The sequence below is a fragment of the Pongo abelii genome, chromosome 15 (assembly GCF_028885655.2).
Source record: "Pongo abelii isolate AG06213 chromosome 15, NHGRI_mPonAbe1-v2.0_pri, whole genome shotgun sequence".
In the NCBI taxonomy this organism is placed as follows: domain Eukaryota; kingdom Metazoa; phylum Chordata; class Mammalia; order Primates; family Hominidae; genus Pongo; species Pongo abelii.
Genome location: NC_072000.2, coordinates 98,968,142 through 98,994,904, shown reverse-complemented (window position 1 = coordinate 98,994,904; position 26,763 = coordinate 98,968,142). Strand labels below are relative to the sequence as shown.

General features: G+C 50.3%; 1 protein-coding gene across 5 annotated transcripts; it reads right to left on the bottom strand.

The window, feature by feature from the left end:
• Positions 1 to 12,958: 12,958 nt before the first annotated feature.
• On the bottom strand, positions 12,959 to 25,814 carry SERPINA5 (serpin family A member 5). 5 transcript variants are annotated; one of them, XM_024231752.3, is made up of 6 exons: positions 25,702 to 25,811; positions 25,482 to 25,577; positions 19,253 to 19,888; positions 16,934 to 17,204; positions 16,349 to 16,496; positions 12,959 to 14,020 (listed from the first exon to the last, which is right to left on the bottom strand). In XM_024231752.3, exons 3-6 carry the CDS (start codon positions 19,869 to 19,871, stop codon positions 13,838 to 13,840), a joined length of 1,221 nt encoding a protein of 406 aa, XP_024087520.2. In that variant the 5' UTR covers positions 19,872 to 19,888; positions 25,482 to 25,577; positions 25,702 to 25,811; the 3' UTR covers positions 12,959 to 13,837. The 5 variants fall into 5 exon arrangements, with proteins under 5 accessions (XP_024087520.2, XP_054386444.1, XP_054386443.1 ...); XM_054530469.2 differs by lacking the exon at positions 25,482 to 25,577 and having other exon boundaries at positions 25,702 to 25,814; XM_054530468.2 differs by lacking the exons at positions 25,482 to 25,577; positions 25,702 to 25,811 and adding an exon at positions 25,201 to 25,311.
• Positions 25,815 to 26,763: the final 949 nt, after the last annotated feature.

Sequence of the window (26,763 nt, the reverse complement as noted above, 5' to 3'; positions counted from 1 at the left end):
CACATGCCTGTAGTCCCAGCTACTCAGGAGGCTGAGGCAGGGGAATCTCTTGAACCCAGGAGGCAGAGGTGGCAGTGGGCTGAGATTGTACCACTGTACTCCAGGCTGGGCAACAGAGCAAGACTCCTCTCAAAAAAAATTAAAATAAATAAATAATGTATTTGTATTTGTCCTATACATGGACTTTATAGGTTACCAAGTGCTTTTCTATACATTGTTCATTCATTTATTTTTTCCTCTATTCCACAAATATTTAAAGAGTGATTTTATGTGCCAGGCATGATCCTAGGCACTGGGCATCCAGCAATGAGCAAAACAAATCATGCTCCCGCTTTCAGGGTGACACTATCTCTGCAGTTTTGGGACAGTGGCCTTAATGGAAGGGAGCAGGGCCTACATTCCAGGGGTTTCAAACTTTTTCTGTAATGGGCCAAATAGTAAGCGCTTTAGACTTTGATGGCCACGTATGATCTCTGTCTCCTCTTCTCCCCCTATTCCTCTTTGTCTTTCTCCTTTTCTTCCTTCTTCCTCATAATCTTTTAAAAATGTATGAAGCTTGGCTTGTGAAACATATAAAAGCTGTCTGTTTGGGGGCTGGGTTTGGTCAGTGGGCCTAGTTAGCCGACCCCTGGACAATCTCCTTAAGTAGCTGTGAAGTGATCAGATGCATATGGAGTCCAGAATCGTGAACAAACACTCCTACTCTTTTAGCTCAGGCTCACATTATAGCTTCCAGCCTATGCATTGCCCCCAGAGGTTTGAAATGCAAGTTAATTTCATTGCTTCCATCCCACCTCTCAACTCCATCCTGCCCTACTTGAAATTGCAGGGAACCCCTTCCTGATTGAAATCTTCTCTTTCTTCTCTCTGGGAAGCAGAGTCCCATGCACTCGTCATCAATCTGGGAGGAGGACTCCCAACACGTCCCCAACACTGTGCACCTGCCTCGCTCCTCAGAGAGGACTCTAAACATCTTGCTAATTTCTGTTTAGTTTCCTGGATGTGGGAGGAGGTTTTACACAAACCCAGTTGCTAGAGTATGAGTTTGATGTGACAGAATACGATGCAAGCCACGCAAACCAACTTCATTACAGATATAGGCAGCAAGAATCAACAGAAGCCTAGGATCCATGATGAACCAGTCCCCCAAGGCTCAGGAAAGCTGCCCCGGCAGATGGAGTCTTGTTTGCAGGTGCCTCACTTTGCACCACAGCTAAGGGGCCTGGAAAACACCCCTCCCTGGGTTTTATATCCCGGAAGTCACTTGGATGGCTGAAAACAAGTTTTAGGAGGAATGAAGACAAAGCTCAGGTTGTTCCCGATATTTTCTCCTTGTCTCAGGGCACTGCATTCTTAGCACATTCTACAGTTATCCTGAGAGCTAAGAGTTGGAGGAAGGAAAGCGGGGCCGGCCAAGGCCATCCGGGGATTGCTGTCCTGTACTCTGCATCCCCCACGGCCTCTTGATCCTGCTAAACCCTGCCTCCTTTCCCCATACCTCCCAGTAGGTGCGGAAACTTCCCTAGGCAGAACACGTACTGGCTAACGAATATTTGACATTGCCATGGCTCACTGTCTCCTCTCTTTGTATAGCTTGTATAGCTCCCATCTCTGATGATGTTGAAAAAAATCTTTGCCCTCTTTTTTTTTTTTTTTTTTTTTTTTTTTGAGATAGGAACTCACTCTGTAGCCCAAGCTGGAGTGCAGTGGTGCAATCTCACCTCATTTGCAGCTTCAACATCCTGGGCTCAAGTGATCCTCCCACCTCAGCCTCCCGAGTAGTTGGGATTACAGGTACACACCACCATGCCCAGCTAATTTTTGTAATTTTTTGCAGAAACATGGTTTCATCATGTTGCCCAGGCTGGTCTAAATCACCTGGGCTCAATCGATCCACCCACCTTGGCCTCTCAAAATGCTGGGACTACAGGCATGAGCCACCTTTCCCGGCCTCTGCCCCTTCTTTTATCCTAAGTTTTCTTACCAAGCTTTGGTCTGTGTCAACCTCCAGGAAGAGGAGTTAGGAAGGAGGAAAAAGCTTCCTATGTCTAATCATGTGATTTGCCCACATACCCCTAGCTGTTAAATGCAGGAGCTGTTGGAGTTTAGGGAAGACCAATCCAATGCCAAATCCAGATTCTCGCCACCATCCCCTGATCCTTCTTTAAAAATGAAGGAAGGCATTTCTATTCTTGAACACAGGAGAGAAAATGACATTTTCACAGGCTTTAGGGTTGATGCCTTTTTAAGGCTTTGGTTGTCTGTGGATCTGTGTAGGGAAAGATTTTCTTTACTGATTGGGGTCTCAGCTGAACGGGAGCTTTGTCCACATCGGTCACCACCCTCTCCTTTGACTGTGGATGGGTATGGTCCTCTGACTTAAAATGGACACAGGGTGTCAGCCTATGGTGAGATTGAAAGTTCACTCTGGCTTTTGGGAGGTCAGGGCCAGGGGCTCCAGGGGACTATTCTTTTCCTTTTTTTTTGATGGAGTCTCACTCTGTTGCCCAGGCTGGAGTGCAGTGGCAAGATCTCAGTTCACTGCAATCTCTACTTCCTGGGTTCAAGCAATTCTCCTGCCTCAGCCTCCTGAGTAGCTGGGATTACAGGTGACTGCCACCACACCTGGCTAATTTGTGTATTTTTGGTAGAGACGGGGTTTTACCATATTGGCCAGGCTGATCTCAAACTTTTGACCTCAGGTAATCCGCCCACCTCAGCCTCTCAAAGAGCTGGAATTACAGGTTTGAGCCAGCAGGCCTGCCCTCCAGGAGACTATTTCTAAAGGTCAGGGAATCCGGTGGAATGCAAGAGTGGAGATGGCAGAGGTAGTGGGTGGCACTGGCCTTTGGGACCTGTGTGAGTGTGGCTGTAATGCCTATCTCAAAAGTGAAGAGACTAAAGATTCACATCAAATGCTCAGCCTGGGACCTGGGACAAGCAGATGCTTAGTCCAAGGAATAGTGACTTTCACTGTCCTTGGATTGGAGTCACCTTAGTACACACAGAGTCCATCAGACACTGGAATTCTGCAAGCTGGATCACTGTGATGCTGCTTGTGGTCTTCACAGCTATTGCCTTTGTGGTGCCACTCTTGATTCCTAAATGCTGACTTGGTGCAGTGGGCTAAGGAACAGCCTAGGAAATGGGTTGTGTCCACACATGGGCTGGGACTGCAAATAGGGAAGCGTGTGCTTCTGGGGCATAACCAGCAGGAGCCCAAGCACAAGCATGCCCACCTGCATGGGAAGGTGAGGCGGAGAGAAACCAATGTTGGTGCCTTCCAGAGAGGCAGGGGCCATCCAAAGAGTGTCACCCACCAGGGCTTCTTTTGCAACATGGCTTTGCCACATCTACTTGCTGGGTGACTTTAGGGCCATTTCTTTACCTCTCTGAATCTCTTTTGTCAACCGTAGCTCCTTTAAGAATTCTTAGGAGGCTGGGTTCGGTGGCTTATGCCTGTAATCCTAGCACTTTGGGAGGCTGAGGCAGGTGGATCACCTGAGGTCAAGAGTTTGAGACCAGCCTGGCCAACACGGTGAAATCTTGTCTCTACTAAAAATACAAAAATTAGCCCTGTGTGGTGGTGGGTGACTGCAATCCCAGCTACTCGGGAGGCTGAGGCAGGAGAATCCCTTGAACCCAGGAGGCAGAGGTTTCAGTGAGCCGAGATTGTGCCATTGCGCTCCAGCCTGGGCAACAGAGCAAAAACTCCATCTCAAAAAAAAAAAAAAAAAAAGAATTCTTAGGAAGAAGAAATAGATACTGACTGACACCAGCAGATCCAGAGAACCCTGAGAATACCCCGCCTTCTCTGTGGAAGGCCAGAGGACTCTGGTCTCTGTTAAAAAAGGATAGAGTCAATAGCATGTTTCTGCCTGACACCTATGCTGCTCTCTGGCTGGGTTTGTGCTGGCCTGGTTTGGTGGCTGCTGGGGGAGACACTAGCTGCAGATTTGAGGCAGGATTTGCAAATTTCCTTCAGCACAGTCAGGCCTTTGGCTGTGTCCCTATATGGATAAGAGGTGCCTGCAGAGGGTTTGGCAAGAGCAGGGAGAACTCCTGACTCTGTTTTGAGGGCTGCTGAGCCATCCCTTCCTCCCTGGTGTTGGGTCTGTTCTCCCTCTGGGAGGGAGTGGCTGCTGTGGCTTGCCATCCCCGGCTTCCATTTCAGAACTGCTGCACACTGCATGCTGCATCTCAGAGTTCTGGCAAACCAGGCCAGCCCCCACCGCTTACTGCCTAGACAACCTCACACATGTCCTAATTGCTCTGAGCCTCAGTGCCTTTTCTGTATGTGAAATGAGACAGAAATATCCTGCTCACTCTCTCGTTCATTTATTCCTTCAGCTAGTCCACCCATTTTTTAAAACATTAATAATCTACTATGAGGGCAATTACTCTGCTGGTTTCTGAGGTTCTAATGCTCTGGTCATTTTACAAATGTGTGCACAAATGTCTGATACCACTTCCTTGAAGAGATAGAGCTTAATTACCTCCCCTCACGTTGGATTGGACTTAGTGACTTCCTTCTAAGGCAGAAGGGGTGGGGTGTCATTTCTGAGATTGGGTTATAAAAAGACTGATGCTTCTGGCTGGGTGCGGTGGCTCACACCTGTAATCTCAGCACTTTGGGAGGCCGAGGCAGGCAGATCACGAGGTCAGGAGATTGAGACCATCCTGGCTAACACGGTGAAACCTTGTCTCTACTAAAAATACAAAAAATTAGCCAGGCGTGTTGGCGAGCACCTGTAGTCCCAGCTACTTGGGAGGTTGAGGCAGGAGAATGGCACAAACCTGGGAGGCAGAACTTGCAGTGAGCCGAGATCACGCCATTGCACTCCAGCCTGAGCGACAGAAAAGGACTCTGTCTCAAAAAAAAAAAAAAAAAAAAAAAAAAAAAAAGACTACTGCTTCTGCTGTGGGTTCTCTCTGTGTGTCCCACTCTCTCTGTCTTTCTTTTTTCCCCTCTCTTTTGTGCTTTCTCTCTTTTGTCTGTCTCTTGGTCCTGGACATTAAACAACCATCTGTGTCTCTATCTCTATCTCTCTCTCTGCCTTTCTCTTTTTTTCTCTCTCTTTTGTGCTTTCTCTCTATATCCTCTCTCAGTCCCAGACACTAAACAAACAAACCTCTGTCTCTCTCTCTCTAAGTCACATTTGAGCAGCCCTGTGAGTAGCCCGCATAAGGAGGAACCGAGAACTTCTACATACAGCCTCATGAGTGAGCCTTCTGGGATTGCCCTGGCCAACAGCTTGACAGCAAGCTCAAGAGAGACCTCGAGCTGGAACCACGCACCTTAGCCCCTCCTGGATTCCTGACCCTCAGGAATTCCATGAGATAATCATGGACTATTTACTCTGCAGCAGTAGATGACTAACACATTCCACAACTCCAGTCCTCTTGACTCTCAGGAATCATGGGAAGCGGGTAAAGAGGGAAATTTGAGGATGAGGTAAGAAAACCGGTCAATCTCATAATACAATCTGTGCCACATGGCTGATGCCTTACTACCTTCCTCCGCCTTCCTTGTACTTAAGCAAATCTGCCTCTCCTTCCCTCACTCCCGGAGGCCCAGTGACATAGATGATGGTCATCATAGCTGCTCTGTTCTTTATGCTTAAGAGCACATGGAATCCACATGAACACCCACTGAGGCGGGTCCCATTACTCCCTCAATTTTAGATATGAGGAAACAGAAATACGAGAGAAGCGAAGCTCATTCCCAAGACCTCACCGCCACTGCTGGTAAGTGCCAAGCTGAGCCAGGATTCTGAACCAGGCAGGTTGGCTTAGGCGTCCACCCTCATTCCTTCCCTGCAAACACAGCTCCACTCCCAGCTGACCTGTGCCCAGCCTGGCCATGAAGACACAGTGACCCCAGAGATAAGGAGACACCCCCTGAGGTTGCCCAGCTGGGGAAGGTGGAGGCCTCCTGACTCCTCTGGCAGTCCTCTGTGCCAGCCCTGGAAGGAGCCTGGGTTTTGCATCAGAAATAACGGGCTTGCGTCCTGGAGGTGTGGATGATCAATCGTGCTTCTCTCCTCGCCAGGACACAGATAGGCTTCTGATTTTAGGGTCGAGGGGTTGTGCTTGCTGCGTTTTACCTGTGGCTCTGTCTTTATCAGAGGCCTCTGGTAACTAACAATTTGACCTGGGATTTTGACACAGGGGCCTCCTTGGCACTGTCCTTAGCTATCCTCACATGGAGCATTGCCCCCAAATAACCCCCTTGACTTCCTCGCTTGCTCTTTTTCTCCTCCTCCTGCTCCTCACAGTCATTCAGCAAGCAAGAAGTGAGTGGGTGATGCCTCTTCTCCCGGCTCAGCCCCCACCTCCCCTCGGGGCCCCCAGCGTGGGGCTGGGTCTCCCCCTCCACATCCCTACTCCCCATCTCTGCTGCCTATGTGGGTCCCAGCCTGTCTGGCTGCACCCTCAGTGACCTCTGAGCTGGTCCTCACTTCCACCCTCATCCCACCAGACTGTTTTCTACGTGGCCACCAGGATATCCTTAAGAATATGAGTCCTTCAGGTCACTGGCCAGATTGAAGCACCCCTACTGGCCTCCCAGTACCCTGAGGCCCAACCGCATCGTCCCCAGGTCCAGAAGACCCCCCTTTCTGGGCTAGCACCACCAATCTCTGCAGCTAGGTAGAGGAGCTCTAGGAAAACCTGCAGTAGAAAAGCCTCTTTGTTACTCCCAGGCTGGCTACTCCTGGCACAGGTTGCACTTTCCAGACAAAACTGTGTGAGTCAGCTCCTCTGCAGTGAACAAGGCGATCTCACAGAATGTTCTGTCTCAGGCTTCAGTTTGATGCAATCATGGATAAGTCAATCCTTTGTTATGCTCCCGGCCCTCATATTATGTAGCAGGAAGCCCCCCAGGGTCCTTCCTTGTGGCCCTGACCCTCTTCTGACCCAAGCCCCAATCCCACTGCCAGTGCAGTGCCTGGCCTTTCCTGCTGTCCCTGGGACTTCCCGCATCTCTGCAGGGGAGGCTGTTGGCTTCTGGCCATCGGAGCAGCTGCTTCTCAATCATCCCTGTTCCCTACAGGTAGAATTGTCAGATTTAGCAAACAAAGATACCTCACAATTCAAAGGGCATGGGTACTTGTGCTAAAAAGTTACTCATTATCTGGAATTCCCGCTTCACTGGGTGTATATGGCCAGCACTTCCCCGCCTGTGGGGCATGCCCAGCGCTTGTGTGTGGTAGGGGTCCCAAGCTCAAGGACTTACAGAGTCCTAGGCAGCAGCTGCAGATTTGTAGAGTCTGAGATATCAGCGTGGGGAAGAGCATGGGGAACTCGCCTGGGCGTGTGTGCTTGTTACCTGGTGAGTGCTCTGCAGTGATTGGAGGAATGGATACTTACATAGCTAAGAGCCTCTGGGCCTGTTCTAGGAGGAATCTGAGGACCACCCTCAGACATGAAAGCTAGGTGGGTGGCACCACAGGGAGCAGAGGGAGTAGGGGAGTTCCTGGGGCCTGAGCGTCTGGGTCACAGTGCACTGAACAGGACAGCCCTGCCCTCTCTTGCACTGTAGGTGGCAAAGCACCAAAAATCTGTGTGCATTTGAATCCCAAGGGGGAGCTTAAAGAATCTGTGTCAAATATTCTGATTTATCCTGATTTATCTGATCAGTGCCAGGAATACGTATTTTTAACAAGCTCCTCAAGTAACGTTAATCAGAGTTTGAGAAACACTGCTATAGGGAGGTCGCAGGTCGTAGCTTTTTTTTTTTTTTTTTTGCCTGGTCTCCCCTGAGCCTTCAACAACCCTGTAACCTCGGCCTCATTACATTCATTACCCCTGTGTGGCCCGAGAGGTGGTCACGTGTTTGTCTGCTTGCGATCACCCAGCTTAGGATACCGGGCAGCAGAGACTCCACCCACTCTCCACCCCCACAGCCTTGTACCTTAACATTTGTGATGGATCAGGATAAGGATCATTTACCTTGATTATCCTGATCAAATCCACCCGCTTCAGAGCAGCCCCTCTGGGAGAGGCTGGGAGAGAAACGGAGGCTTCTGCTTAGTGGAGACACCTCTCTGGGGGTCCCGACTCAGGTTCTTCCTCTGTCATTCAACAGGGACCACCTCAGTGGGGCACTGACAGGGTTAAACGGGGTCACGCAGGGAAAGTGCCCGCCCTCTCCCCACCCCAGCTGGCAATGGGTGCTCAGCTCAGCACAACCAGAGGCGGTAGCTGTGTTAGTGCTCCAGAAGCCACAGTGCTCCAGGAGGCTGTGTGTGTGTGTGCACACACGCGCACACACACACTCACGCATGTGCACAGATGTGTGAGTAGCGATCCAGACGTGTGCAGGAGCAGCTGGTTAACTGCACTCTGCATGTCTACGTAAAAAGTCACCATCAGGAAGGGCGTGTGGATGCCCATACTAGGTTCTCCTGGGAGTCAAAAGTGTCTTGTGTCTTTTGTCTGTGGCTCCTGTGTCTGTTGTCACCTTAGAGCCCCTTACTCCCACCAAGGTGGTCTTGGAGAAGGGTGGCAGAGAAGGATCAGTACTGTGGACCTGCTCTAAGGACGCTGGAGAGGACCGGAGATGTCACCTGCTTCCTGTCCCCCAGTCCCTGCCCCAGGTGCCTCTCAGTTCACCTCTGCATTAACTCAGCCAATGTGCACAAAGGGCTTAGGCAAGTGCCAGACACACAGGACACAGCCTCCAAGTGCTGCCTGTTATTATTACTGTTACTCCCGTCTTAGCACCCTACTCAGTGTCCTTGTGGCCAAGGAAGGGATGGGCCTCCCATCCCACCTTCTCTTTCCCTCCCCAGCAGCTGCCACAGGCACCGTCTCTCAATTTCGTGCACAGCACTCCCCTTTTCCCACTTCTGAGACTCACGGTGTCTACACCTGTTTGTCCCTCAGAACTCTGCTTCAATTGCACCACCTCAGGGAGACCCTCAGGGCCCTGGCTGCGGAAGGTCCTCCTGATTGCCTCTCTTAGTGCCCCGTTCTCTTCCTTAACTGGTCTCCTGCTTCTGCCTTTGTAATTCCCAACCCCACTCATGTGCCCTCCCCTAATTGGTTGTTTTTCTTTTTGAAACATTTTCTTTAAAAAAGGGGGTACAGCAAACCACCATGGTACATGTATACCTATGTAACAAACCCGCACATTCTGCACCTGTACTCCAGAACTTAAAGTATAATTTAAAAAACTTTTTAAAACAGTTTTGGATTTACACAAAAGTTATAAAAACAATACAGAGAGGTCCCATATACACTCTCCCTGCTTCCCCTAACGTAAATGTGGACATCTCACGTGACCACAGCATGTTCCTCAGAACTGGGAAGTGGACATTGGTACAGCCTGGACTTACTTGGGTTTCACCAGCTCTCCCACTGATGTCCTTTTCTGTCCCAGGATTCTACATTGCATTTAGTCGTCATGTCTGCTTAGTTTCCTCTGGCCAATGACAATTTCCCAGGGTTTCCTTGCCTTTCATGACCTCGACATTTTTAAGTAGGAGTGGTGGCTATTTTGCCAAATGTCCCTGAACTTGAGATTGGCTGTCATTTTCTCGTGATTAGAAGAAGTTCTGGGTTTGGGGGAAGATCCCACCAAGAGGAAGCAGCCTGCTCATGACGCCATATCAAAGAGAACAAGATGTCAGCACTGCTCACAGCTGGCGATGCCAACCTCGATCCCTTGGCCAAGGTGGTGTCTGCCAGGTCTTTTGGCTGAGATGTCGCCATGTTCCACTTTCTGTGTTCCATTTAGATGACAGCCTCATTCCACAGTACTTGTCGTCAAGTGACGTGCAATCCATTTTACTTTTCTGTTTTATTCTTCATTCTTTTTCATTATGTTATCTTGCCACATTACAATGTCTCCTCTACAAGGGCAGGGATTTTTGTTTTCTTCATTTTTCTTCAGCACTTGGAACAGTGCCAGGCACACAGTGGCCATTCAGTTAATATCTGTGGACGGATGAATTGTTGTCATCATAGTTTGTAGTTCTGTTTATTTGTTTACATGGTTATTGCTGGGGTCAGTGTCTGCCAGGCTCACTCTTATCATTGCGCTTGCACTAGCTCCATGCCTGGATTCCCACTAGGCACCCCAGGAATAGCCTTTGGATGGATGAGCTAAGTAAGCCCCACAGTCAAGGGTAGGCTGGGCATGGCTGCTCATTGTGGTGGGAAGTTCTTCCCCCGAAGGACAAGGTCATTTAAAAAAAAAAATCTGAGTCTCTGCAGGGAGAGGTGGGAGAAGGAGTCCTGGGCACTAACCTTGTATTACTTCTCCGCATTCTGATTACAGCTCACAAGAGGAGGTTTTAGAATCCATGTGGCTAGAGAGGAAAATAACGGTGGGCTTTCTAAGAACAAGAATGATCTTGGCAAGAGCTGCAAAAACTCAAAGGGCAGAGGGGGCTGAGTGTGGCCTCTGCTGCAAGTCATTGATGCATTTCATGCATTGAAGCACCGTGCTGGGGGTCGTTGCAGCCTGTTTAACTCAGCATTTCTTCTTTTTCGTTTTTGCAGCCGGTTCAACTCAATTGTCACACGTTCCTGGGTGCACAAAATGATAGAGGAGTTCAGAGAAAGATCGACAGAGAGATAGAATGAAGTTCTGAGAGGTCAGGACATTTTTTTGCACAAAGGAGGACACCGAGCTGGCTTTGAAGCATGAAAAGGACCTCCCAGACAGTGGATGTGGGAACAGGTGTGGGACTTCCAGGCAGACAGACCGACTGGAGACGAGTGTGATGTGATGAGCCGTGGAGTGTAGGGGATGTCACGGGACATCAGTCTGGATGGATGGCTGTTCCTGGGGTGTCCACTAGGAACCAGGCATGGCACTAGTGCAGCTGTAATGATAAGAGTGAGCCTGGCTGAGTTGCATCCTCCCAAAATTCATACACTGAAGTCCTAACCCTCAATATTTCTAAACGTGACTGTATTTGGGGATAGAGCCTTTAAAGAGGTTATTAAGTTAGAATGAGGTCATCGGGGGGCCCTAATCCTACAGGACAGGTGGAGATGAGGAGAGGAGAGGAAGCTGGAACTCAGGCACATGCAGAGGAGGACCATGTGAAGACATAGGGAGAGGACAGCCACCTGCAAACCAACGGAAGAGGCCTCAGGGAAACCAGCCCTGCACATGCCTTGATCTTAGATTCAAGCTCCAGAATCAAGCTTGAATCAATTTCAGCAACGCTAGCAAATCAGTATCAGCAAATCTACTGCAGCCTCCCAGACGAGGACACTTTGTTTCGGCAGCCCCAGCAAATTAATACGGTGGCTGTGAATGAGGGTCCTGAGGGGAGTAGTCAGGCCTATATGTGACCGTGACCTGATTTTACCCTGTAGGTGAGCTCATTCCATGGGAGGGCCTGGTGGGTGCTGGAGAAGCAGCTGTGGATAGAGGTGAGCGTCCTGGGAGGGCTGCATGGAGGCATCTACTCCTGTGCAGACAGGAGGGTGAGGGAGAGAAAGGGCCCAGGGGACACTTGGAGTGTGGCATGGATAACCAAACTACCCTGAAATTGGGATGAAAGAGATCAGACAAAACATTGGCCTCCCATTCAGGATCTCTGTCACTGAACCACCAGCACAGCCACCTCCCTCCTCCTTGTCTCCTCTACATGCCCTGTGCAGGCCCAGACTGAAGTTCCAAAGCCATCTTAGCGTCCCCTCATCCACGAAAACCTGACTCCTCAGAGGCTCATGCTCTCTCTCTGTCCATCTCTCTCTGAGCTGCTCTACCATTTTGTGCACCCAGGCTCATGTGACAATTGAGTTAAACAGCCTGCGATGACCCCCAGCACAGTGCTTCAATGTGTGACACGCAGTAGAGACCACAGTGAACCCACCCCTGACCCCTCACACAGGAGCTGCTTTGTGACTGTTTGCTGAGTAAAGTTTGGACAGTGATGGACCTTGGCCTTCCATGTGAGACACAGACAGGGCTTCCCTGTGACCTTGGGCTGGCTGGATAAACTCCAGAGAAGTATTTGCCAAGACAGGCAAGGCATGATGCAAGGGAAAGCACACAGGAGTGCATGACCCCACGAAGGGGCCCCGTCGTAAAGAGCCACCCTGAGCCCACAGCACAATTACAGAGAAATGTCTCAGTCTGATTGCTGCCATCTGCCCCGCTACCAGCCCGCACATGTGCGATCTGGGCTCTCAGACCCTGGGCCCTCACTGTCACCAGCTGTGGGACCCTGGGAAAGCACTTACGTTATTGTCTGTAAAATGGGAATGATAATAGAACTTGCTGGGTTGTCAAGGGATGGGTGATATCACAAGTGCAAAGCGCATGGCATGGGCTGGTGCATGGTGGGGGCTCAGTACTTTAGGGGATGGACAAGGCTCGGGGTCCTGACCTTGTTACCTCTAGTAGGCACTCATCTCTGATACAGTCCAGACTCTAGAATCAGAGGGTGGGGCACAGCCTCATGGAAGCATGCTTAGAACATGCAGGGTGGGGTGAGCAGGCGCACAGAGAGTCAGACTTGGGTGCAGCGAAGGACTCACTCACCCACTCATTCCATTCTTGAGTATCTGATCCTCTTCATTCGGCAGATGAGGAAACACATGGTGCTTGGTGAAGGGATGGAGGGAACTTACCTGGCTCATGGGGGAGCTGGTGCCTGAGATGCCCCTGAATGAAGTTTCTGCTCCTGGTCATCTCTCCTCCACAGCACAGAGCACAGGACTGAGTGTAGGGCTCTTGGTTGCACTCCCCCCGCCAAATTCTGGCTGCGCCACTTAGAAGATATGTGACTGGGTAAGCCACCTAACCACTTCAAGCCTTGCCTTTCCCATCTGTGAATAACAGATGGGATAGCAGTGGTGCCTTTCTTCATGGGAGTCTTATGAGGGGCAAATGCGACCATCCAGGTGAAGGGCCAGGCACCCAGCTTGGAGCATGGTAAGCTATCAATGTCACCATTCCCAGAGCTGCCTCCATAAAGACAGTTATAACCAGTGTTTGCAAAATGCTTTATTGTTAATGCCAACATAAAATTCAAAAAGTTAGTCATTGGCACCTGCAACTGATACTGTACTATTTGCAAAAGGCTTCCCTTCTTCCACTCCCAGCCAGGCCCATAAGATTATAACTATATCCACGAAATGATATAATCAATCATTAAATGGGCCATTTCCACCTTGATATCCAAATGTTTTTCTTAAAGGATGAATAGCACTTGAGTGTACTGAAATCAACCACGATTGACAGGGCCCACCCCAGCCTTTCTATATGATTTCAGGAGTTCTTGGATCACAGCAAGAATCTGATCCTTGTATACAGAGGGAAACTGAGGTCCAGAGAGGGGAAGTGTTGTCCCAATGTCACACAGCACGTTAGGACCAAAACAGTAGCCCCACTTCAGACTCCCATTCCAACATTTTTCCCATGCAGGATGAACTGACAGTTGTTGTTGCTGATAGGTGGGGGGCCAGCCTTGGACCTGTGCTTCCTGGTGGCCCGCATCCACTGGAACAACCCTCCTACTGAGCTTTGTGGCACTGAGCTGGGCATCAAGGGCCTGGACTCTGGACCTCTCTTTGTCACTACCATGCTGGTGAACTTGAGCAAGTCATCCAGCCTCTCTGGATCTCAGTGCTAGTCTTCACTGATGAACAGTGAGGGCAAGATTGAATGTTCTTCAAATTTCCCCAAGGTACCTGTATCTTGCAGTTGTGTGGGTGGAAGAAATCATCATAGAGTAATATTATTTGTAATGCCTCATTAGTCAACTAAACCTGTGTAAATCACTAGCTACCAGCATACAGATGGGCCATAGCATTGCCCCCTTCATCTCCCACCCTGAGGCCTGTAGATTTCAGGAGAAGCCCCACCTCAGGGGCGGTTCACTTTGCCAAGGAAGAGGATATTGTTATCCACAATGAACATCAGAAAGGGCCTGTTGAACACTATCCTCTGAGAGTTCAGGCGGGCCGACCTGAATGTGAAGATTGTCCCCGTGGCTGCCGCTGCTCTGGTTCCAGACTCATCCACCTCCACCACAGCTTTGTGCACCATCTGCAGGGGAGACACCAGGCATCACCAGGCCACCAGGGGTGGGTGAAGTCATCATAGCAAACTGCAAAGCTTCTGCTTATGGGCATCACCCTCTAAGTATCTGTTCAACTGAGCCATGGAGCAAGTAGGAAATGGAACAATGGAGCAGCTACTCTGCCCCAGGCACTGTGCTGGGGGGTGACTTCGCATGTGTCTGTCATTGAATTCTCATGACATCTTGGAGCAAGGCGTAATTCTTCAGTTTCATAGAAGAGAGAAAGGAAGCTCAGAGAGTCAAGTATTTTTTGGAGATCATATAGCTAGGAAGTGCCTTCTTAGTTTTGATTGTTTAAAACAGGACTCCTTAACTCAAGGAACAGTGGTGGATATGGCTTCCCATTACATGAAGGATAAGACACAATGAAGGATAAGACACAAAGTGAAACTTTTGTTACTTGGGGGAAAAGAGAGGGAGAGGGAGAGAATAGAATAGAATAGAATAGAATAGAATAGAATAGAATAAAACAGAATAGAATAAAGGAGTGGAGTGCAGTGGAGTGGACTGCAATGGAATGGAGTGGAGGGGAGAGGAGTGAAATAGAATAGTAGAGAGTGGAGTGGAGTTGACTGCAATGGAATGGAATAGAATAGAGTAGAATGGAATGGAATAGAATAGAATAGAGTGGAGTGGAGTGGAGTGGAGGAGTGGAATGGAGTGGAGTGGAAGGGTGGAGTGGATGAGTGGAGTGGAGGAGTGGAGTGAAGTGGAATGGAATAGAATAGAATGGAGTAGAGTGGGATGGAATGGAATGGAGTGGAGGAGTGGAATGGAATGGAGTGGAGGAGTGGAATGGAATGGAGGAGTGGAGTGGAATGGAATAGAGTGAACTGGAGTGGAGTGTAGGAGTGGAGTGGAGGAGTAGAGAAGTGGAGTGTAGTGGAATGGAATCGAATAGAATGGAGTAGAGTGGAATCGAATGGGATGGAAGGGAATGGAGTCGGGTGGAGTGGAATGGAATAGAGTGAACTGGAGTGGAGTGGAGTCGAGGAATGGAGTGGAGGAGTGGAGTGGAGTGGGATGGAATAGAATAGAATAGAATGGAGTAGAGTGGAGTGGAGTGGAATGGAATAGAATAGAATGGAATAGAGTGGAATGGAACGGGATAGAATGGAATGGAGTGGAGTGGAGTGGAGGAGTGGAGTAGAGTGGAAGAATGGAGTGGAGTGGAGGAGTGGAATGGAGTGGAGGAGTGTAGTGTAGTGGAATGGAATAGAGTGAACTGGAGTGGAGTGGAGGAGTGGAGTGGAAGAGTAGAGAAGTGGAGTGTAGTGGAATGGAACAGAATAGAATGGAGGAGAGTGGAATGGAATGGGATGGAATGGAATGGGATGGAGTGGAATGGAGTGGAGTGGAGTGGAATGGAATAGAGTGAACTGAAGTGGAGTGGAGTGGAATGGAATAGAGTGAACTGGAGTGGAGTGGACAAGTGGAGTGGGGTGGAGGAGTGGAGTGGAGTGGAATGGAGCAGAATAGAATGGATAGAGTGGAATGGAATGGGATGGAATGGAGTGGAGTGGAGTGGAATGGAATAGAGTGAACTGGAGTGGAGTGGAGGAATGGAGTGGTGTGGAATGGAATAGAGTGAACTGGAGTGAAGTGGCGTGGAGTGCAGTGGAATGGAATAGAGTGAACTGGAGTGGAGTGGAGTGGAGGAGTGAAGTGGAGTGGAGGAGTGGAGTGGAGGAGAGGAGTGGAAGAGTGGAGTGGAGGAGTGGAGTGGAGAGTGGAGGGGTGGAGTGGAGTGGAGGAGTGGAGTGGAGGAGAGGAGTGGAAGAGTGGAGTGGAGTGGAGGATGGGAGTGGAGGAGTGAAGGGGTGGCGTGGAGTGGAGGAGTGGAGTACAGTGGAGTGGAGGAGTGGAGTGGAGGAGTGGAGTGGAGCAGAGGAGAGGAATGGAGGAGGGGAGTGGATGAGTGGAGTGGAGTGGAGGAGTGGAGCGGAGTGGAGATGTGGAGTGGAGGAGTAGAGTGGAGTGGACGAGAGGAGTGGAGGAGTGGAATGGAGTGGAATGGAATAGAGTGAACTGGAGTGGAGTGGAGTGGAGTGGAATTGAATAGAGTGAACTGGAGTGGAGTGGAGTGGAATTGAATAGAGTGAACTGGAGTGGAGTGGAGTGGAGTTGAGTGGAATGGAATGGAATGAAATGGGGTAGAGTAGAATAGAATAGAATAGAATAGAATAGAATAGAATAGAATAGAATAGAATAGACTAGAATAGAATAGAAAGAATAGAATAGAATAGAACAGAATAGATCTTGGGAAGCAGATGCATAGGAGCTTCTGAACCCACCTCAGACACCTGGATATTTGAGTGGTTGCTGATGCCAGACAGATCAGCATGGGAAGTGAAGACGTTACTGATCCCCAGCTTGGGGAGGACTTTCTCCAGCTGATAGGAGCCCTCAATGGAGAATTTGGGAAGGCAAAGCTCGAGCTGCCTGGAAAGGGAAAAGGAGCTTTCTTAGACTGTTCTGGGGCATTGGCACACTGAGCCTCACCCCTTGGCTTCATAATGCACTGGATTCTTAGTTTTGATGGTTTAAAAAAGGACTCCTTAACCCAAGGAACAATGGTGGTTATGGCTCCTCTGGCCTCTTTTCTAGGATGAGCCTCCCCTTGCTCTGGACTTGGACGTGGGCTGCCCCAGAGGTCTCTGCCCACTCTGGCACCACGCTAAGGAACCCAGTTTCCAGCCCTTGTCCCTCCAACTGGGCTCGGCCCCCGGGACCTGGATGTCACAGGATGCCTCTGGGCTTGGAGGCAGCTCCTTGGCTGGGTGAGTCCTTCCCACCAGAGCTGTGTGGCCCTGGTAGGGCGTGTGTGTCTCCCTGGGGCTGTGTGGGGTTAGGCTGGCCCTGGGGTAGTCTGAAAGTACCTCTTTTTGAACATCTTAAGCCACTTCCTCAGCGTTTTCTCACTCAGTCCATTCTCCACCTGCTGCATCTTTCCCTCACTGGGGAGAATGAACAAAGCCGTGGCATTGCCTTGGTAGGGGACCCCCACCACCCTGCAGGAGAGGTTCCGGTCCAGGAGGTAGTGATACTGATCCTCGCGGCTCATCATGGGTACCCGCACCACAGTCTCTGAGGTCACGTAGAAGTCTTGCTCTTGGGTGCCTTTGTGGTTGAAGCTTGTCTCCCACTTAGCTAAAGATGAAAAAAGGGAAAAATGAAAAAGAATTTTGTGTCAGAATTAGAAATTCTCAGCTGCAAATAAAAGGAGTGAAGACAGTAAAGATAGCCAGCAGAGACCATCTTTATGGCAGCCTCAGAGCAGTGACTGTTGAACCTCTTGGATATCAAGGCAAGTCTCTTTATAACATTGAGCACATTCTTGGACTTTTCGTGGGACTTTTCCTTCCACATTTGCAAAACAAGGAGGTTGGTTTTCACATCTTCAGAGGCCCTGGACCCCTGATGTTCTCTGATTCTCTAACGTTTTACTAAAGACCAAATCTCCAAGTGAAGAGGGTGAAAAATGTGGCTGGCTGTGAATGCTACCTGATATCTGGGTAAGCTTCTCTGTTTGCACTTTCTTCCCAATATTTTGATTTAAGTTTTAGAGAGAAGTTAGTATGGATCCTGGAAATGAATGGTTTTTCCCATTGGGAAGTCTTCAATGACCCTTCTCTGACCTTCCTATGGGAACTTCTGAACAAAACGCTACAAGTGATTGTTTCCAACCTCTTTTTATTTTCTTTTTCTTTTTCTTTTTTTTTTTTTTTTTGAGATGGAGTCTTGCTCTGTCACCCAGGCTGGAGTGCAGTGGCCCAATTTTGGCTCACTACAGCCCCCACCTCCCAGGTTCAAGTGATTCTCCTGCCTCAGCCTCCCAAGTAGCTGGAATTACAGGCACCCACCACCATGCCTGGCTAATTTCTGTATTTTTTTAGTAGAGACAGGGTTTCACCACGTTGGCCAGGCTGGTCTCGAACTCCTGACCTCAGGTGATACGCCCATCTCGGCCTCCTAAAGTGTTGGGATTATAGGCGTGAGCCACCACACCTGGCCTGTTTCCAATTTCTTAATCGTTATCAAAGGAAGACCCCAGCCAATACCGTCCTTAGCTTATTTTCCAGCTGTCCTCAGCAATCTGGTGTAATGGGGACCGCCCTGCACCAGGAGATAGGAGATCTCAGAGTCCAAGTTCGACACTCACTGCTGTGGTCTCAATGTTTGTGTCCCCGCATTGTTCATATGTTGAAACCTAACCCCCAAGGTGGTGGTATTAGGACAGGGGGCCTTTGGGAGTTGATTAGGTCATGGGGGTGGAGCTGTCATGAACAGGATCGGTGTCCTTACAAAAGAGACCACAGAGAGCTGCCTTGCTCCTTCGAGCAAGGATATACTAAGAAGGCACTGTCTATGAACCAAGGAATGGGCACTGCATCTGCCAGTGCCTTGATCCTGGACTTCTCAGCCTCCAGAACTATGAGAAATATATGTTTGTTGTTGCTAAGCCACCCGGTTTACGGTATTTTGTTATAGCCACCCAAATGGCCAAAGATACTCATGATCTGTGACCACAGGAAGGGGAGGTGTTAACAATTTACCTTCCTCCACAACCCTTCCCACCCTCTCCTCTCCTCTCTTCTCCTCTCTATCCACTCTTGCTTTCCTCAGGGTCAGCAACTGGCAGGAGCTGCAGAGGTGAGCAGGAATGCTTACAAGGAGTGTCAGGGAGATAAGCAGAGGTCAGCTCTTGCTGAGGAGTCAGGAGGAGGCACTTCAGAGGAACAAGCATTTGTCTGAGGGAGTCTTGGCCTCTATGAGGGCAGAGGGGCCAGGATCTGGGGGATACGGGGGACTGGGAAATGCCCTCTAAGCCCTTCTGGGGTCCGTGTCCTGCCCTGAGTGGCTAAGGTGTTGGTGTCTTTGCCATGGTGGCCACAATGGGTTCATGCTTCAGAGCCTGTATGAAAGCTGGGGCTTCAGATGTCCCCAGGGGCCCAAAGACAGTAACCAGCTCTTCCTCCATGGAGGAAACAGCATCTCAGGCTCACTAATTCCATCCACAGCGAGAAGGCATTCATCTTACCTTCTCTGGCTGCTTGTTTACTTAATTTTTCTCAACAGGCACCCGAAAGAACTTAATGTACTCCCCGTCTTTTACGTATGTGAGGGAATTGGGTATTCTTTAGATAAAAGCAGCAGAAAAGCCAAAGAAAGTGCAGGTTTGGGCCCAAGAGCCTTACCTTTAAAGAAGATGTAATTCACCATGATCACGACCGCGTTGCTATCGAGGTTCTTAAGCAAGTCCACAATCTTGCCCTTCGTTTGCTTTGCCACATAATCATTGATTTGCTTCATGGCCCCTGCAGAGTCCCTAAAGTTGGTGGGGAAAGTGTCTGCCAGGTACAGCGTCTTCATGGCACTCACGAAGGTGTCCTGCAGGTCCATCATCAGGTCGGTGAAAAGGGCGTTGCCGAGGCTCAGCTGGAAGCTATCTCTGGGCTGGTTGAGCTCCTGAAGGAGCTCCTGAAAGCCTCTGTGTAGCTCCTCCTCTGAGCTTTTCTGGAGGTTGAGGCCCAGGCCCTCCAGGATCTGCATCTTTGTGCTGGACCCAGCCCCCAGGGAGAGCATGGCCAGGCTCATGGAGATGCTCACAGGGGAGAAGAAGATGTTCTGGCTGGGGGCAGCGGAAGCCAAGGCCCTGTAGAGGTCGAAGGTAAAGTCCCTTCTGCTGCTGGGGGCCACCGTGGCACCTACATGGAGGTCCTTGACTCTCTTCTTCATCTCCCGGGGATGGTGGCGGTGAAGGGAGTCCCCCTGAGGGCTAAGAAGCACCAGACACAAGAGGAGGAAGAGCTGCATGGCGGCTGTTCTTTGTTCTGAAAGGGAAAGAAGGTGTCCTCAGAGAGGGGTGGGGCTGGTCCAGGTGCTGACTTTCCAGAGATGTCCCCACCCAACACTCAATGGGTAGGTTTGGTCCATTCAGCTTCAAAGAGAAGAGATGGCACCCCCGAGACTGGGCATGAGGGTTTACACAGGGTGGCAGTGGCTCGAGGACAAAGATTTAGGGATGATGGGGAGAGGAAGGAGGGAGAGGAGGTGCAGACCCAAGGCAGGGGTCTGGCTGCCAGGGCAGGAACCCTGTCTGCCCATCCACATCAAGGGACACAGTTTAGAGGATGGGATATGGAGGGAGAGGGATCCCCCTGCTCTGCTCTGTCTCATCAGCATCTCGAGGTTACCAGGGAACTAAGCTGCTTCCATGTGAGCTTCTGGCCTTCCCTCTGGTGTCCTGGTTTGGCACATGGCAGGGCGCTGTGGTCCTTCTATGAACTCAGACCAGCTGCATGCCTGGGACCATCAGCACTGCTGGCCTTGCCCTGTTCATTCAGCAAACGCTGAGTGAGTGTTCACCCTGGGGTAGGCAGGATACCAGTATGCAAACTGTCCCCTTCTCCTTCCCCCAGGGGCTGCTCCATGCCACCCTTGTCCCACAGAGGGACACCTTCCCCTCCTAAAGAATTCTGCCTGCCCTCTTCATATGGACATCCCCACTGTCCTCCTCTTCTGGGCTGAATTGTGCCCCCCAAAATGCATATGCTGAAGTCCTAACCTTCAATACCCCAGAATGTGACTATATTTGGAGACAGGGCTTTTAAAGAGGGGATTGAGTTAGAATGAGGCACTAGAGTGGGCCCCAACCCAATATGACTACGTCCTTACACAAAAATTAAAAAGAGGAGATCAGGATAGAGACACTCACAGAGGGAAAACCAGGTGACGACAGGGAGAAGGCAGCCACCTGTGAGCCAAGGAGAGGGGCCTTGGAAGGAACAAATCCTGCTGGTGCCTCAGTCTCAGACTTCCAGCTTCCAGAGTTGTAAAGAAAGAAATTTCTGTTGTTGAAGCCCCCTAGCCCCTGGGACTTTGTGACGGCAGCCCATGCAGGCAAGGACACCTTTTCATCTTCCAGATGAGGAGGCACTCATCTTTGTCTCTAGCGCTTCTCAGGGAGGGCTTTGTGGGGTCTCCCATCACTCCTGACGTGGACTTCGCCTTCAGTCCTCCTCTTCCTCCCTCCACTTCACCCAGGAGCCGTTCCTGTGCCCATGCTTCCCCATCTGGCTACAGGTAGAAGTCTTGCCTCCTCCCTCTGCAGTAGGAAACAGCCCAGGCTCTGAAGCCGCTGCCTGGGTTCAAATCTCAGCCCTGCTGTGTCCTTGTAGTGTGATTTTGGGCAAATCAGTTACACCTTGAGCCACTGCTCCATAACTGTAAGATAGTGATAATAACAGCACCTACACCACGGGGTGCTTGGGGGCACGTGCTATGGAAGTGTGAGCAGTAGGCATGGCAGTTTCCGGCAAAAGCCCCATCTGAGGCCCCCATATTCTCAACTGTACCATAGGGTACATGCTTCACACACACACATACCACTGAGCCTGACAGCACCCGGGCCGGCTAATTACCAGGTGCAGAGGGCCTGCCTGGCTTCTGATGTGAGCTTTGCCCTGTGTGTTGCCTTGGAGGGAATCCCTTTCTGCTGGGCTCTCTCCATGGGCACAATGTCATCAGGGCCCCCAGATCCCCACCAGGCAGGGGCAGCCTGTCACAGCATCCTGTGACCCAATTAAAACCAAACTCCAAAGGGCCCCAAACAGCTGGGTGGGAAATCGCTTGCAGAGTGGCTGTGGGGCTCAGCAGTGGAGAGAGAATGGTCTCAGGAATTGGGCAGGCTTGGACTGCAGGCCTGTCTTTAAGTGAAGTTGAATAGCTCCAGCAGGTCACCCTTGCCAGCCCAGCCTCCAAATTGCGCGCTGAGCTCCCTCCGAGAAGGAGGCTCATGTAGAAGTTTCTGCCTGCAGAACCGAACCCAGCACCGAACCCAGCAGCCACAGCAGTTGGGCGCATTGCCCGCACCCTCTTTCAGGCACTGTGCCAACTCCTTCGGCCCTGCACCACCCAAAAAGGTACGTCTTGCTGCTAGCTCTATTTTACAGATGGGTAATCCGAGGTTCAGAGAGATGGAGTCGCTTGCTAACATTGGCAAAGCTTGGACTCAGACCCGGTTATCACTCCGACTCTGCAGAGTCCTGCCTCCTCTGTTCCTGTACTGCATCTTCCTGATTTTGAAATCCCTAACTTAGTAGCCACCAACAATAGCCCTAATCTGCAGATAATGAGTGAGCAGAGTCTGGGCTTCCCCCCACTGACACTCCCTACCTGTTCCCACCGTGGCACTTGCCTGGAGAGCTTTGAAGGACATGGGTGGGTGGTTTAATCTCTGGCTTCTCTAAATGAGTCTATTTTACAGTACAATATGGTCCCTCCTGCCAAGTGTTGGAACCAGCCATATATGGAGATGCTGCTAAAGAAACAATATGGCTCAACCCCCCACAGGGTCACACTTAGCTGATAATTTCGAGAACAGCTTCAGAAGCAGGGGACTTTCCTTCTTGGATAGAGCCCAGGGGCAGCTGACCAGACAGTCTCAGTGAGGCCCCGGCCTCCATTCTCCCATCTATGCAGCTACTAGGTCACCCTGCGCAAGCCTCACCCCCTCTGGGCCTCAGTTTCTTCATCTGCAGTCTGCCATGTGCTGTGGACACCCCCTCAAGACCCTGCCCCCTGCCAAGTGCTAGAGATCCGATGGGGAGGAGCTGCTTCTCTGGGTGTGCACTGAGTCTCCCCCAGGGTCTGTTTGGAGAGGGCCCCGGGTTCACTTAGGTTCTCCTGGGCTAAATGTTTGAGACCCAGAAATCTTGCTTCCTCTGGGCCCACTCTCTCTATTTTTCAGTAAAACCACTAATTATTAAAGCCCTACTAGACACTCCATAAATATTACTATGTTTAACCTTCACCAAAAGTAAGCTCTCTATTTTACAGAGTTTTCCAAAAGTAAACTCACTCTAGTTTACAGATTGAATAGACTGAGGCTAAGTGAAATGGAATAGCTTGTTCCAGCTACTGAGTGATGGAACCAGAATTAAAATCCAGGTTCCTCTGACTCGTGCACAGCCTGTCTCTGAGTGGCTCTGAGGAGTGATACCTCGTTCCTCCTTGACCTCACCTCCTGGTATCCCCATGCGGTTCACCTATATTAGCTCATTTATACTTCTCCACAGCAACATGGAATTAGTATCATTATCCTAACAGTGCAGAAGAAGAAACAGAGGGTCAGAGAGGTCACTCCAAGAGGCAGTGGAGTCCTCAGTGCTTGTTTTACGCTTCTTAGTTTCAAACCCAGGGTTTGCCATCGCACTCTTGGGCCTCTGGTGGAAATACATGGCTTTGACAAAGATAGGTGAAGCCCTGGGAGCCTCCCATCCCCCAGACCGGCCTCTACTGAGTGCCTTGAAAGCCTGGCTGGGCTGCCCCTCTCCTGGTCTCTGGCTTTAGTGTTTCTGCAGGGGGAAGAGAGAGGATCAGTCAAGTTCATCTGTCATCTCAGGCCAAGGTGAATTGAGGTGGCAGGTGGTGGGGATGTGATGGGTAGGCCCTGGTCAGTCTTTCTGCTGGCCCCCCACCATCCATGAAACCCAAATCTGCTGGCTGATATTTCCCGTGTTGGGCAGTGAAGTCCTGCCCAGTTCTACCCTGGACTCAGCTGTGGGAATTGTGTTAGTGAGGAGGGTCTGTCCAATATCTTCTAATTACAAAAAGGAATGTGAGGCTTGGAGCCCAGGCAGAGATGAGAGACAAAGTCACAGCTTCCTCTAGATCCTAAAGACCCAGTAACAGAACTTCCCAGAAGACATAATCTTGACTTCCTCTTCCACTCCAGCCCATCAGCAAGGCTTGTCAGTTCTATCTCCAAAACAGGTCTTAAAGCTGCCGCCTCTCCCTGGCTTTCTCACTGCCCCCGATGGAAGCTCCCATCATCTTCCCCTGGGCTACCCCAGTAACTTCCTTTCTTTGCCCTGCAAGGCTTTCTATATACAGCATGTAAAATAATCTCCTTCAGTCATAAATATGGTCTCAGCGCTTCCTCGCCTAAGAAACTCATGGCCAACTCCTGTGTTTTGGGTAAATGCTAACTTTGATTTGTGCTCTAATCCACTAGGGCTCCTGTGACCTGGCTGTAGCTAGCCTGGACCTGCTCTGCCCTGGGTCACGTGATACCCCCAGGCTCACTCTTCTTTTCCCAGTTTCTCAAACACAGCAAGTTCTGTCCTAACTCTGGGCCTTTGCATACCTTCCCTCTCTACTGGAACCCTCCCCTGACCTTTCTCACTGAGGCCAACTTCTGCATAGGCTGCAGACCTTTGCTTAAATGTCACTTCTTTGCAATACCTTATCACATTGGACCTTTTCCCCTTCCACGGCTATTCTCTGGAACGGTCCCTTGACTGTTTCTCTCAAAGCTCTTTCAATTACACGTGTGCCTTTATATATACATTTGTCATTGACATTTTTCATTCCGGCCTCTCTCTCCATGGGACCCTCATTTGTGCTGCTCTCACCTTCAAGAGCTTGCAGTCATGAGAGATGCTCCATAAACCTTTGTAGAATGAACGAATGAATGAACTGACCCCTGTCTCCTTCTCTGTAATTCAGAGACATTAGACTGCAAGCTGGACACTGAGCAGTGGAAAAAGCCAGGCTGGCCACCCAGAGCTGAGCTCTCCCTGCCCCGGGGCTCATTTGCCAGGTGACCTTGAACAACTCCCTCCCTGTCTCTCAGCTCTGGCTTCCTTTTATTTATTAAAATCACTTGATTGAGACATGACTGCTATTCATAAAGTTGCACATATTTAATGTCTACAACCTGACAAGTTTGGAGATGAGTCTACGTCTGTCACTTATCATCACCATCAGCACCATGAACACATCCGTCACCTCCAGGCATCTGCCACCTGTATTCTTCACGCTTCAGTTTCCTGATCTATGAGCAAGGACACTGGCCCAAGGAAGCAGTTTCCTCTTTTATTGCTGCGTATCTGGCCAAAAGCCTTACCTTCAGAAAAACTAAAAATTCTGCTTACTTTATTTCTACATTTTTTTCATTTAACAAACTGCCAAATGGTTACTGTCTCATCATGAGCAGCTGCCATGACCGGCCTGGGTGGCAGCCTCCAGGCAAGATGCCCTTATTTCAGGGAAGCAGATAATATTGGATCATTGCTCCTGATTTCTAAAGGCCCAAGACTCCAGGCACAGAAAACACCAGAAGCTGCCACTTACTGCGCACCTCCTATCCAGCCAACATTTTGTCCCCATGGCCTTATTTCAGGGTCTCTCAACCTTGATCCTGTTGACCTTTCGAACAGGATGATGCTTTGTGATCTTGTCCTGGGCATTGTGGGATCATCAGCAGCATCACTGGCCTCTAGATGCCACTAACCCCCACTCCCCTTCCAGTTGTGGCAACCAAACGTGTCTGCAGACATGGCCAGATGTGCTGAGTGAGAGCACCTGCTGTATTTAATCTTCAGTCACACCATCCAGAGGGTATAATTATTTCCATCTTACCTATGAGGAAACGGAGGCTCTCCCAGAGTTAGTGTGGAGCATAAGATCACAGAGCTCGGGGGACCCACTCACCTCTGCTGCCTTGGATACCTGAAACTGCAGAGATGAGACTCCTTCAGAGCTTTGCAGCCCCCAAACCCCAAAACTCTAGAGTCCATCCTCTCCTCACCTCACATGCCCTCAAGCCCTCGGGACCTCCCGTTGCGGCATCGGTACTTACTGTGTCCCGTAGCTAAGCGTGCACACAGTGGAGGTGGCAGTCCCTCGGGCTCAGGAAAGGGCAGAGGACTGACTGGATTGCAGCCAGCACTTGTCACTGACCACAGCCGGCCCTGTCTCCACCCCTCCCTGGCCCCGCCCCGGGACAGCCCCTTCCTTTCCTGGCAGGTTTCCAGCCAGCAGGCCTGCCTGCAGGCGCAGCTGCCTGATCCAGAGGCTTTGACCACGATGCCCACTCGCTGCCCCCAAGCCTTACGCCACCAGCCAAGCCATCGTTTGCCTGGAATGGCATGGGTACTCCTGAGAGACAAGAGAATGCCCGTTGTTGGCATTCCAGAGGCAGGGAAAGGGACAGCTCTAGCAAACCCTCTCTTTTTCCAGGCTCTATTCCTTGGTTTTCTGCAGCTAATTTCTTGTAGATTAGGGGGGGCATATGCTTGAGCCTGAGAGCTCCCCACAGGCCTGCTATGCTGACTGGGTCATAGATCCCAACAGTCAGATTCTAGTGGAAATGAGAGGGATTGAGAGTCTCACCATGCCTGCAATGAATGGGTCACACTGGACACACACACACACAAACACACCCCAAGAGAGGGAATGGGCAGAGGAAGAGAGCGAGCTCTCTGATTACTCTTCCTCTTCTTAAAAGGGCACCAATCTTATCAGATTAGAGTGCCACCCTCATAACCTTATTTAACTTCAGTTACCTCCTTAAAAGCCCAATCTCTACAGTCAGACTGAGTGCTAAAACTTCAACATAAGAATTTGGGGGAGAAGCAATTCAGTCCATAACACCCAGGGTGAGTGCCTAGGGTGGGCCAGTGGCCAGAATATGAGAATTTGGTGTCCTAGAGCCTAGCAGGGCATGGGAAAGGATCAAAGTGGGGAGGTGGTTTCTGGGAGAAGGGCTGCGAAACCAATGTTGGCCCCTGTGATGCCTTGCCCTGCTGAGCACAGGTGCTCCTCTGCTTGGCCCTCAGCCTCCCTGCCCTCTGTTCCATGGTACTGGGCCTCATGGGGATTGAGTGAGACCAGTTCAAGAGCCTACAAGATGTCACTCAGG